Source organism: Sinocyclocheilus rhinocerous, unplaced genomic scaffold (assembly GCF_001515625.1).
Source record: "Sinocyclocheilus rhinocerous isolate Xijiao unplaced genomic scaffold, SAMN03320098_v1.1 scaffold88, whole genome shotgun sequence".
Classification (NCBI taxonomy): domain Eukaryota; kingdom Metazoa; phylum Chordata; class Actinopteri; order Cypriniformes; family Cyprinidae; genus Sinocyclocheilus; species Sinocyclocheilus rhinocerous.
Genome location: NW_015652292.1, coordinates 528,593 through 542,677, shown reverse-complemented (window position 1 = coordinate 542,677; position 14,085 = coordinate 528,593). Strand labels below are relative to the sequence as shown.

At 37.3% G+C, this 14,085-nt stretch overlaps 1 protein-coding gene across 1 annotated transcript in view; it reads right to left on the bottom strand.

Moving 5' to 3' along the window:
* Positions 1 to 4,521: 4,521 nt before the first annotated feature.
* The window catches only part of LOC107714435 (RAC-beta serine/threonine-protein kinase-like), a 26,044-nt gene continuing 16,480 nt past the window's right edge, over positions 4,522 to 14,085 (bottom strand). Inside the window, exons 6-14 of the mRNA XM_016520268.1 lie at positions 10,754 to 10,885; positions 10,593 to 10,658; positions 10,433 to 10,501; positions 10,208 to 10,330; positions 9,908 to 10,036; positions 6,098 to 6,312; positions 5,929 to 6,016; positions 5,503 to 5,605; positions 4,522 to 4,781 (exon numbers count right to left, since the gene is read on the bottom strand). Of these exons, the coding sequence (XP_016375754.1) occupies positions 4,522 to 4,781; positions 5,503 to 5,605; positions 5,929 to 6,016; positions 6,098 to 6,312; positions 9,908 to 10,036; positions 10,208 to 10,330; positions 10,433 to 10,501; positions 10,593 to 10,658; positions 10,754 to 10,885 (1,185 nt within the window). The remainder of the gene's footprint in view (positions 4,782 to 5,502; positions 5,606 to 5,928; positions 6,017 to 6,097; positions 6,313 to 9,907; positions 10,037 to 10,207; positions 10,331 to 10,432; positions 10,502 to 10,592; positions 10,659 to 10,753; positions 10,886 to 14,085) is intronic.

The window sequence follows — 14,085 nt, the reverse complement described above, 5'->3', positions numbered from 1 at the left end:
TATGAATACTTATGCAATGGAATCATTTTAGTTTTTTATTTGTAATAAATTTGCAAAGATGTTAAAAAAAAGTTTTTTTGCTTGACAATTATGGTGTATGGAGTGTAGATTGTTGTGGAAAAAAACTAATTTAAAGCAGTTTAACATAAGGCAGCAACAAAACAAAATGTGAAAAAAAAATGAAGGGGTATGAATACATTCGCAAGGCACTGTAAATTGAAATTTAGGGATTAGGGTTTGGGACAGCCACCTCCCAATTGAAAGTACTCAGTAAATGATGATTTTATACATGTTAAGCTTACTAATATTTTAAAAAATATTATTGTGGGTTTCAATAGATAATAGAAGGATCTTAGTAAACATCTAATATTTGATTACTTAAATGTGTTTTTTGGTTGTGGGACAGCAGTTTGGACCAGTTCTGTAGAATGGCCCATAATAGTTACTAGAAAAACGAAGATTTGATCATGTTAATGTTTAAAAATCTGCAATATTCATGGAAAGTGCATTGTGTTAAAGGTATTCTTATCAGCACTGATTAATTTCAAGTTAATTTCCACGACAAGAATGTTTATGCTATCCTTCGAAAATGTCTGGATTTCTGCATTGATTACTCATAAGATGTAGGCAAACACAATCTGACTAAACTAATATCATACAAACAATTGTAATTTTCACATTTTAATCGAATACGTGCAGTAATTATTCACAGTGTTCCTCCTTCAACAGTTCAACCTCTAGCAAATGTTGTAGCAGACTTTTGACCAGCTTTGAATCCTTCCCCATAAATCTGTTACGGTTTATCAGTATTGTCTTGATAGCATGGTCCATTTATGCCACAGCATCTCAATTGAATTAAGGTCAGGACACAGGAAAACACATATTTCCTTATTTTTCATCCATTCATGAGTAGATTTATTTCATTGTGTTTTGGGTCATTATATGTTGCTGCATCACCCAATCCAATCTAAAGCTTGAAGAAATGATCTGCGGTTCTGACATTCTCCTGTAAAATGTCTTGATTCACTTTAAGATTCATTGCTTTTTCAATGACTGCAAAGCACCCAGGTTCTGAGTTGGGAATTTTTTGAAATTTTTTTTTTGCCAAAAAAAGTTCGACTTCTGTCAAAACTGCACAGATTATTTTTTCCAGAAGTGTTGTTTTGGGCCAACAGAAGACATGGCTCAATATTTTTTTTGGCAGCAGTGGTTTCCTACATGTTCTTTTCAAGAACACCATTCTTAATCAGTGTTTTTCTGATAGTGGCCACATGAAACAGATTTCAAAGTTTTCAGGAGGCTCTTTGCTGCTATCCTTGGGTTCTTTTTCAGCTCTTTTAGGGTTGTCCGTAATACTCCCTGTATCATTAGAGTGATCTTTGCAAGATGTCTGCTCAGCAACAGTACAGAATTTTCCAAATCTTAAGACCACATCTTCCACATATTAAGGGTATTTTACCATGGATTCATTAACACTCAGGTCTTTAGCAATGCTTTTGTACCCTTATAAAGTTGTCGTGTTTTCTATGAAGGACTTTGGGATTGAGTCATGGTTTGCGGCTTGCGCTAACCAATTTTCTTGAGAACAGACTTGCCTGTAACCAGGCTTTGCCTGGCTTTATTTAAAGGGCAGCACCTGTGCAACCCACACTTTCAATCTCATTCTTAATGGATTCCATTTAGCTTTTAAAGAACTTGTAAGACAGATGGTTCACTGTATGCAACCAATTCTCTCAAAGATCACTCAAGTGTCTTCAATAAAATGTTGAAAGTTACAATATTCTGTTTTTCTTGTCAGACCTAGTGGTAATGCTATCTACCAAGATGTGTTGCCCAACGCTATAGGAAACGCTATAGGTTAAAGGAACAGTTTACCCTCATGTCGCCCCAAACCTGTATGATTTACTTTCTTCTACAGAACACACGAGATGATATTTTGAATAATGTTGGTAACCAAAAAGCTTTTGGTGACAATAGACCATATTTATAATATTTTCGGTTATTTTCCACTTAAGTCAGTCAGTCACACAGGCATGAAAGACATAACCAGGCTTTGTGACGAAAATGACTAAATAAGTTTCATTTTTGGTGAACTATCACTTTAAGGTTAGGGTTTAAGATTTAGGAGTTAGTAGTGTAGGGGGTTAGTAATGTAGTTTAGGGGTTTATTGTATAGGCAATCAGCACTGTGACTGACATGCCCAAAGAAAATAAAAATAAATCTTTGGTTGTGAATCAATAGCAGCACTGGTTCTCAATCTTTAATTCCAGGGCTCTCCACTGTCTGAGATCATAGAAGTTAATGTATTTTTTCTGGTACTTCAGCTGTAAAGATGACAAAGCTCAACCCTCATTCTTAAATAAAATGACTGTTGTACATTATTATCCAGACCACCGCTGAAAAGCGCTCAATTATATATATACAGACAATGTTTAAATGTTTAAAGTATAAGCGTCCTCAATAAAACAAAAACTGTGCACATTTTTGAGCCCTTGAGCTCACCCCTAGCCGAATAACACTCTGTGTCTCAAAATCTGCTGTGCACTTGGTTAATTTGACATACTGTTGGGTTAGTAAAGGAGGCAGACATCATACAGTTTTTGGTAAAAGAATTTACTTGCATGTATGTCCTAATAGCAAAGCATACCCCATAGCACTCTGTAGCCCAAAAAAAAAAAAAATCAAAGAGTTTGCTGAAATTTCAAGTTTCCCCCAACGTTTGCATCCCTTGCACTAAAAAAGCAAACAGAGCATCAATGATGACATTCGTGATTGTTCATCACATTCAGAACAGAACAGTCGGTGGTTAAACTTGCAAAATAATTTCACTTCAAAGCTGATTTGTCCTACAGGTAGGTATATACACACAAGAAAAACGGGTGAAAGCACTACAGCAGGCCATTTTAGATCTTCGCCCCTCATGTCTCCACCCAAGAGTTTCTTTTAAAAACTATAACTGAGCATCATGGCGTGAACTAGAGTGTGCATGTGTTAAGAGTCATATCCGGAGCAATGTATTATTTCATGACACGGGCAAATGGCACCATCTGGCGGTCTCTCTCAGTCAAGGCAATAAGGGCCGTTTCCAAACCTAGTGAGTTATAGCCTATAGCAGACAGCAAGTTTTGGGCTTGATGCACTTAAGACCCATAGAAGCACTTCAGTTCGGCCCTGCTGTTGATACCAGTGAGGCCCTTTCTGTATGAGCAAGTTTATGGAGGAGGGATGGTAATATATCATGTTTAAACACGTTCAAGCTCGTCATATCTCAACAAAGGAAGCTTTTCATTTCCCCTTGCAAATATATACTGTGACTACCTTATTACACACCCACACATGCACAAGTGAACCACACATTCACACAAATGGAAAAATGGACAAAAGAAACAATAAAAAAAAACGTTACTATTGTAATATATATTTATATATATATTTTATCAAGACAATTTAATTTCAGGGAGTGGGCGAATGAAGAAAAAATATGATCCAAATAAAATAAGGAATAAAACAAAAAACAAAATAGTTTGATGTTCCTTGCCCATGAAGCATCTTTAAAAAGGCAAAAGAAGAAAACGCCTCACACATCTAAGCGGTGCGTTCTGACGGCTTCTGTCTGGAGAAGCACACCTACGTTACACATCTGGAGATGAAGTTGAACATTTTCTCTCAAACATCCTAACCATTTTTCTTTCTGACTACACTAATAAAAAAAAAAAAAGGAGAAATGAAAAAAGTGTCAAGGCTGCGACAACAATAGCGTAGCACGCAGGTACGCGTTTCCACTGTTTGCTACTTTAACCAGTCGGTCATGCTGATGCAGTAGCTCTTGCAGTTAAATAACAGGACATTCAAATCCTTATTTTTTTCTGTTATGGTTGTTGCCTGTAAGTATGTCTCTAAATTTGAACATCAATGCCTGCAAAACGCTCGAGAGAATGAAAACAACATGATGGACAGTTTCTATTATACACTAACCTTGGAACACCAAGCCTCTGGGGCTGCAGATGAAAACTGGAAAAACGCCTCTCCAGAAAGCCGGTTTCAAGGTTCCTGGATGTGGAGGAAACCACAGCCTCTCTGTTAACACGCTAGAGCTGTCTTCCTCTCTCTCTCTTCCCTTTAAAGCACAAAAATTTTCACATCTATAGTGTGCGAGTCTCCAAACCCCTAACAATCCCACCCCCATTCAACTCCTTAACGTTATGCGCATGTACAAAATGGAAACACAAAAAGACACACAGTTGAAGATGTAGACTGAGAACACGCATCCGTCGACGCACAGCATTCGGTACGCTACCCAGGCAGAGAAACAGCACTATTCCTTTCTGTGTTACCCCATCGTCGGTCCTCCCGCTGTAAAAACACTATTGGTAACAGCTAGTTCCAGAAAGAGCACTTGTACAATTGCAGAAATATGGCTTTAAAACTGTAACAATCAGTGGGAAATAAGTCCAAATTGATTTCTCTTGTCCCCACAAGATGATTTAGAGTGTGTTCGATATTTGTGTTTACAAGAGGCTTTAGTCCCGTAGTCCAGTGTTTTGAGTGTGAGCGTGTGTCCTGAAACCTGCTGGTGCTGAGCTGTATTTTCGACGGTACCTGATTGGTTGAGATTTATTCAGTGATTCATTGATGGATTGTGTTGCAGTGTGTAGTGTCAGGCTACGGACTGGCCGGATGAAAGGCCAATTGGAAACCAGGACTGACCGCACACTGGCTGAGTAGGAGAACTGTGAGAAGTGTGTGCGTGTATCTGGGTCCTCCGCATCAAGACTGTCATCTGCAAGCAATGGAAAACCAAATCGTCTCATTTAATCATTTATTCCTTTTGAGAGTTCACCCAAAAATGAAAATTCTGTCACATGGAATATTTTAACAATGTCCTTACTACCTTTCTGGGACTTGAACATGTCAGTTGCGTTAATGTCAGTTGGCTATGCAGGGTCAGAAAGCTCGCAGAATCTGTATTCCGAAGATCTTACAGGTTTTACGAGTAATCAATGACAGAATTTTCATTTTTGGGTGAACTATCCCTTTAAGTAGGTTTGACCTTTATAATAGCCTAAATGTTGTTTATAAAGAATGCGACTATAATCTTCGTATTGTTTATGTTTGTACATCATTTACAGACATTTTACATTACTTCTGAAAGTAATAATATCATTCATCAAGGGAGTCGTACACCAATGCAACTTTTTTCTCAATGCATTTTTAATTCAGTGCAACTTAAGGCCTGGGTATACTTCACTTTCAACGTTCTGTTCCGTCTTGTGCCCAGCCGCGTCCGCATAGCTTTCAAAGTATACCCAACCGCAAATGAGTGCGGATGGATGAGCTCGACACATGCACAATACCACCTATTTGTGCGACTTGTTTGGAACATTTTTTGAGGGCTAAAATATTTGCTGTCATTTTCCACTTGCTAATCGTTTTCGCAGACACACAAAGATTTGTAACATGTCACAAGCAGACAGGCAAGGAAGAAGAACTGAGGTGCTCACATTGGTCAGGTGGCGTGACAGTAATGGTCTGTGCCGTGAACTCGTCGTCAAAGTAGCGTGTGTCTATCTCTGAGGTCACTTGCGGCTTGAAGGGTGGGATGAGCTGCAGAAAACAAGAGGAGGGTGAGAGGTGAGTCTGAGAAAAAGCTCTAGAGAACATTTGGTTTTCACACATCCCTCATTAACCACATGCCGAGATCAGCATAAATGACTGTTTGCTGTTAAACGTCTAATGAAGTAAAAAAACATGTTGGGTTTGAGGATATGTCTTCCGATCATGCTGCAATCAATCACACTGACACAATATTGGAACATGAAAGTAAACGAGATTCGAGAGCATCTGTCAAAGTGATTAGCAGTGTACATTCTCTCATTTGTGTGAGGATTACATCCAATGAATCGGTTCCCACTGCCTTAAACTCTTACCTTCTTTTGAAGGACATCTTGCCAGTTCATGGAACTGAAGAACTTGTGTGTCATCACTTCTTTGGCATCCTCAGGACCTCCTCCAAGCCTTAAAAACACCAAAACACGTTATTAAAACATACGCAAGATCCTCTTTCATAACAAAAGTGGAAACAGACGCTCTTCTTACCTCTGTTTGGGGTCTTTCTTGAGAAGGCCGGCCAGCAAGGCCTTTGCCTCGGGCGAGAGGTTTCTGGGGAAGCGAATCTCCTCCATTAAAATGAGCTCAAACAGACGTTCATGGTCCTGGTTATAGAATGGCAGCCGGCCACACATCATTTCATACATGACCACTCCCAGACCCCACCAATCCACTGCACGGCCGTAATCGTTGTCTTCTAATACCTAAAGCAAAGAACGAGGAGAAGATGGAAAATTAAGTAGTCTGTTTAGAGATGGCAATAAAAAAAAAAGAGAAAACAAGAAGCTTAAATAAGACATCCTTTAATATTGGGAAGGTATATCAAGGTTCATGCAGATAGTGCTTAAAAACATCAATAAACTGCTTTTGTAAACCATTTTACTTTGATAATGTAGCATAATCCTGAGTGACAACAACATTAAATGTGGGAAGAAAAAAATTATTACCAGGTTCACCTTTTTGTGTACCATCACGATATGAGTAATTTTATTTCACAGTAATGATATACAATATATCACGATATATATATATGATTATTTTCTTTCTTTTGTTGTTTGGTTAACATGAATGACAGAAAGCAGGAATTTTAGACTGCTGTCACTTTAAGAGCTACCCGGATACAATATACTATTACACACGTTTTCTTTCTCAGCTTTCTCAGTTTGCTTTCACTTAAGACCTAAATTACTGTGTCTACGATTATACTGACAAAGACAGGAATTTTAACGCATGCAAGTGTGTGTATTTAACTGTTCAAGGCCTATAAAATGGCAAAAATAACTCCATTCAATACTCCCGCACTCTATGAGCACCGTCTTCACGTGCGCACACTTCTCTGACAGCGCTCAGAAACGGTCTCTCAGACAGTGCGTGCATATAGTGAAATGAGTTCTCTTTTGCTGCTGATTACGTTTCAACAGCTTAAAATTACTTGTTTTTAAACCGCAATGCATAAAAATGCATGCAAACTACACATTTTCGGGACCATGTAGCACAGCAATGTCACGTGAGCATGTAACCGCAAAAGAGATGATAGTCGAAAATCTCTACCAGTTGACAAATTTCTACTGGTTAATTGTGTCTACCAGTATATCGCCCACCCCTACCCCACGTATCCCAATGGTAAAACCTTACTTGAAATTATTGTTAGAAATGTTATTATTAGTGCTGTCAAAATTATTTATTTCAGTTTATTATTTCAAAAATATTTTTTTCAGTTTAACACGTTAAAAATATTTAACGCAATTAATGCAGTGCCGGAGCTAAGGTTGGCCAACTCACTCACAACTGCTGCTTCTATCTCTTTTTTCTTGACAAGAAGTGTATTTATTCAGTTGCTGAACATCTTTATGACCACATCAAACAGGAGACGTTTCAGATGCGCGCTCTAACTTCACTTCAGCACCAGGCGAGACTCAAACGAGCGCGGAAACGGTACTGTGCTCGTAGCTCGTGCTCTTCAATTGCACGAACAAAGGCGCCGGCGCGCGCAGTACCCTGTATCATTTCATATCAAAGCGTGAATGAAACTACGTGCATGCAATGTCGTGGTCAGATAAGTCATGAAGTTACCAAAAAGAATACAGGTAACGAGTGGAGGACAGAGGAGCCTCTTAAAGAAGAAGTTACAGGTCTGTGAGAGCCGGAAATCTTGCTTGTTTGTAGGTGACCAAATACTTATTTTACCGAGGAATTTACCAATTAATTCTTTAAAAATCCTACAATGTGATTTTCTGGATTTTTTTTTTCTCATTTTGTCTCTCATAGTTGAGGTATACCTATGATGAAAATTACAGGCCTCTCTCATCTTTTTAAGTGGGAGAACTTGCACAATTGGTGGCTGACTAAATACTTTTTTGCCCCACTGTATATGAGTCACATAAAAGAACATGTCTCTGAAATGGTTTTCAAAACTGTCCTGGAGCATCCCAGCACTGTCTCCCTCATCTAACACACCCGATTCAACACGTCAGTTAATTAGTAGAGACATTAAGAACTGAAGTGGGTCAGAAAAGGTAAAGAGATTTGAGAGAAAATACAATGCATGTCAGATTTGCGTCATGTTCAGCAGTGGCAGCTCTTAAAGAAATAGCAGCCAAAACAACCTAATAACCCGGCTGCGGTGATGTCTGTTAATCAAAGAGAAAAAAAAGAGGAAATCAATAACTTTTATAGCTTCAAGAATTCATCTATATTTAATTTAGAATTTAGTGTTTGACCATTTCAATTTCTGTATATTTCTGCTGAAGGCCGCAGGTAAATATGACATTTCTTATAATGGGTTTATGTGAAGATTGTTTTAAGTTAATTTAAATTAGAAGTCATTTTTTTAAAGTCTAATAAATGTTAAAACTGATATCTCTAAATTATACTGTAATGTTGAATGGCTATATATCCCACAACTATGTAAGATACAGGAAATGATGTCACTTTCCCTCACTGATAAGATCTGAAGCACTGAAAAGTCTGTGAAAAATTTTTTAGATTAGAAAAAACATTTTATCTAAAAAGTTCTTATACCAAGAGTTATTTTGAAGAATGTCAACAGTTACCACAAGATCAAAAGGGAAAAAAATATTACTGATCACATATTGGGTTATTTAAAGGTATTGTAATCATGATTTCATTAGTGCCATGTGCTCTTAGCATTTATGAGTTTTTGGCAAAAATAAAATAAAATTGTCAATTCTGTTACCGTTAAATTCTGTTACCAAGGTAGAGTAACAATGCTGACAATAAGGTAACAGAATTGACAGTCCACCGGATAATTCTGTCAATTCTGTTACTTTACAATTCTGTTACTTAAAGGGTCAACTCTGTTTATGAACTATTTTCACAAAAAACAATACAATTGTTGTTTAAAATCTCAAACATTGAGATATGATGCACCCTTATAATATTTTTTTTACTGGATATTGTAAGTGGACAACTCTGTGAAGTCATAGGTATTTTTTATTTTTAAGGTATGCATAGGTGAAATATTACCTCAGTTCCAAATTTTGGAATGTAAGGACTGTTTGTCTAATGATACAAGAAGGATTTTTCCTTTTATGATTTATTGTTATTTCTACACATTGCCTAATTTGTCCGTAACAGAGTTGACAAACAATACTATAAAGACATCTGTTTTTTCATTAAAAGTAAAAAAGGAAGCAACTTGTGTTTGGCAAGCACTGAATTATTAAAATTGAATATGCTTTCAATTAGATACTGGAAAGAATTTCTGTTAGTGAATAGTTTTTTTTTTTTACTTTATGAAATGCCAAATGTATCTCCAATTATAGAATCACCCAAATGTAACAGAAAACTGTTTCAAGCCTTTTGTTTTACAGCTTTCTGCTTCATAAGACTTGTTTAAATGAACAATGTTTAAATATTATTTTTCATCTTTTAATATTTAAAGAAACAAAATTTATGTAATATGCTAAATTCCACATAAAATGATACTTTCTAAATTCAGCCTCAAAACATTTTTGTTTAACCCTTTAACTACTCACTTGAAGAAATACCTCAGGGCAAAATATTTTCTTATACCTTCATCTAGCACTTCCTGACATGTATTGTGTAATATTGCGAAGATGCTTTTTAGCTTCTGCTCTCCTTTCAATGTGGTTCAAAACACACAAACAACAAGACGGTTTCCTGCTTTAAAACACTGTGGGATTCCATTATAATAGGTCAGAAAATGAGCAAATCAGAGCTGGGACTGATTCACATCGTTTTTCTACTTTTTAATCTATCAAACTATGATCCAAAAATCAACTGAAAAAACAAGTTCATGAAGTGAGTTCGCAGTACCTCAGGAGCAAGGTACTCTGGGGTCCCACAGAATGTCTTCATGGTGGCCTCATTAGTAATGCCCTCTTTACACAAGCCAAAGTCTGTGATTTTAATGTGACCATCTATATCCAGCATTAGATTCTCCAGCTGCAGAGAGAAACACAATTGAAAGAATTAGGAAATAGAGTTTTACCATATGTGGTAAAAAAGGAAGACAGATTTCATGTCTGTGGTCTATGACACAATTTTCAAAAAGCAATTCAAACTATTTTCACAATAATTACATATAGAACATTAAACATTGGGAACACAGAAAACCTTTAGGTCCCTGTAGACGACATCTTTAGAGTGCAGATATTCCAATGCTGAAACAATTTCAGCCCCATAGAAGCGAGCTCTATCCTCCGTAAACACACGCTCTCGAGACAAGTGGAAGAACAGCTGGAAACACGTAAAAAGGAGACAAAACAGAATTTTAAAAGAGACAGAATGGTGTAGGCTTTTCTAGTTTGTTTTTGTAAGGAGTGACAGGATGTGACAAACCTCGCCTCCATTTGCGTACTCCATGACAAAACACAATCGATCTCGTGTCTGGAAGGCGTATTTTAGTGTCTGTAGAGAGATTGAAAACAATGTGAATTAACAAATCTAAAACCAAGAGAATTGTGCAATAATAAAAAACCCTGATGGAAATTAAACGTACCGTAAGGAAGGGGTGCCGTGTGTTCTGTAACACTCTGCTTTCTGTGATTGTGTGTGCAACCTCGTCCTGAGACCAACAAAAAAAAAAAGACACACAACCGTGTCATGACTCAAACAAATCATTCAGGAGCATTTTAAAGTTCTGATTCGTGTGCTGCCCACCTTAGCAATGATGACCTCTTTGCGTAGGATCTTCATGGCGTAGTACATGCCAGTAGCCTTTTCCCTCACTAGAATCACCTTTCCAAAAGTGCCTTTACCCAGCAGCTTTAAGTAGTCAAAGTCACTCATTGTCTAAAGAAGAAAAAAAATGATTCATGAAGTTTTTTGTATTAGAATTAAATCTGCTCAGTCATAAAATCTCAACATTTTAAAAAAGGCTTTTATAAATAAAACCTACTTTTTATATTTTATTTATAATAAACACATTGAGACAATCCTTATTAATAGAAAGAGAAAAAACACATTTTAGTCATACAAAAATTAACAACTTAAACTCATTGTCACACACTTGCAAACTCACAATTTAACCGTTTTGTGCAATATCATCTACAGTTATGCCAAGTAATGGATTATCTACAGCCAGCCTGACATTATCACAAATTAAAGAAGGAAGAGGAGGATGAAGGCTCATGAGCATGTGGAGACAAAGAGGAGACGGAGGAGGTGGATCCAGGAGACATGACTGCGTTACACACAGCACTGTCCTCTGCCTCTGTGGGTGACACTGAACTTTGGTTCTGTCCTGAGGAGGAAGACGAGGGTCCCGGGACCTCTGCGTCTCGTTCCTGTCTCTCTCTCGTTCGCTCTTCCTCGCTGTGGAATCGCTGAGGGTCCGTCTCTTCTTTCTCTTTGGCTTTTCTGTCGTGTTCCCTCGTTCCAGCCTGAGCTCGGCGGAAAATGTCAGCGGCAAACTCTCTGGCCCGCGCGGCCGCCTGTGATTGGTCCGAGGAGAGCGGGGTGAAAAGGGGCTTCAGCTGTCTGAGGTCAGGTGACCCCTGAGACGAGGTTGATGAGGATGAGGAAGGCGATGTAGGTCCAGCAGGAGGTAAAGAGGAGGAAGCATCTCTCTTACGGTATAGAATCTGATTGTTTTGACCCTCCTGCTGTCCGTCTCCTACAGAGACACAGAGAGGGATTCACACATGAAAATTAAATCACTATAATAATTTAACACTAAATTAAATAAAAAAAATATACACCATAATTACTATAAATTAATTGAAAACACTGTGTAGATAGCAGCAATTAAATGTTAAAATAAATGTTCGAAATTTATATAAAATATCTTTTTAATGTTTTTGAAAGAAGTCTCTTCTGCTCACCAAGGCTGCAACAGTAATATTGTGAAATATTATTATTGCGCTGCTTCATATTTTTGCGGAAACTGTAATGCATTTTTTCAGGATTCTCTGATAAGCAGGAAGTTCAACATTTAGCATTTATTTGAAATATAAATCTTTTGCAACATTATGAATGTCTTTACTGTCACTTTTGATCAATTTAATATGTTTTGTTCCCCAAAATACCAAATTATGAAAAAAAAAAAAAAAAAAAAAAAAAAAAAGAGTAATTTTTTCATATTAAAAACAGATCTGCTCAGTCATTAAATCTCAATATTAAAAAAGGCTTTTATAAATAAACCTAAAACTTTTTAAATTTTATATTTTTTATTAATAGAAAGAGACAAAACACATTTAAGGCCTTTCCACACTGAGCGCAATGCGAAAAAGCGAGGCGAATCACCGACAAACGGTGCTTTCAGACCGAACGCGAAACGATTGTTCGCCTTCTGCTAATTCACGTCTGCATGCTAGGTGGCGCCGACCAGCAATGCATTTTTCCTCAGATACGTATCTCGTAAATGGATTTAACATTGTCCGCTGCTCAACATACAGCATTAAATTAAAGGGGTCATATGATGCTGCTAAAAAGAACATTATTTTGTGTATTTGGTGTAATGATATGTGTTTATGCGGTTTAAAGTTAAAAAAACACATTATTTCCCACATCTGCATACAAAACACATACAGAAAATATATCGTCATAATCATGTCTATTTGCTTTCATATTTCATGTGTAGAAAAAGATTTAACGCGCTCGGACTCTTAACACTCGCGCACATGGAAGAAAACGGACAGTGCTCTACTGTGATTACATAATTCAGTGGACAATTAATAGAAATGTTATTCAGTATAAAGAACATGTGAGAATAAACCTGTTCTCAAATACCAACGATAACAAGAACTCAGCATCCACTCTCTTCTGTCCTCTATCCGGGATACTCTTCTTCGATGTTTGTTTACACTGGTTTTTGAAACAGCGCCACCACTCTCACCCTTTTGTGCAACAGCAGCTGCTCCGGTCATGTGATCCTAGCTCAAATCTTATTGGACGGCCCGTGATTTCGATTTGCGAAACTGAAAAGATTCGTCAGACTGGTTCGGAAAAAAAAAACATTTGCATTTTCGGTGCGCGAATGTTCGCGGTCTATGTGGAAGCATCCATAGAAATCTATTGTTTTATTCCAGCGCGTCATCGCGTCCGATACTCGTTTCACTTTTTCGCACTCAGTGTGGAAAGGCCTTTAGTCACACAAACATCTACAACATACTCATTGTCACATACCTGCGAACTCACAATTTAACTGCTTTGTGCAATATCACTTACAGTTATGCCAAGTAATGGATAATGTACAGTGACAGTCAGCCTCAGTCCATTAATTACGGTAATATCTTGTGAAACAAATCCATCATTAAGAGGTTTTCAAACCGTTGATTATGATTAAAATACTCTATCCATAATATTTCTTTTCCCAGTGAAAAAGGTTGTCTCGTCTGAATCAAGAGAGAAATATGCACAGATTAGGGATGTTCATTTCGGTTATTTTTCCTAACCGACAACGCGCACTCAGTGTGGAAAGGCCTTTAGTCACACAAACATCTACAACATACTCATTGTCACATACCTGCGAACTCACAATTTAACTGCTTTGTGCAATATCACTTACAGTTATGCCAAGTAATGGATAATGTACAGTGACAGTCAGCCTCAGTCCATTAATTACGGTAATATCTTGTGAAACAAATCCATCATTAAGAGGTTTTCAAACCGTTGCTTATGATTAAAATACTCTATCCATAATATTTCTTTTCCCAGTGAAAAAGGCTGTCTCGTCTGAATCAAGAGAGAAATATGCACAGATTAGGGATGTTCATTTCGGTTATTTTTCCTAACCGACAACGGACGCTCGTTAACCGATTATTAACCATTAACCGACAAGATTATTTTAAATCAGAATTGAATTAAATTAGAAAGCATAAGTGTCTGTGACCCGTTAAAAATACTAACATTTGTTTCCCAGGTATTAATTTTACATGCGCAAATAGCAGCAAACAACAGAACATGAGGATTCACATGGCCATCATATCACATCACACACCTGCAGTGCTTCTGCGAGTGGAGAAAAACATAATAAAGCTAGGCTATATATA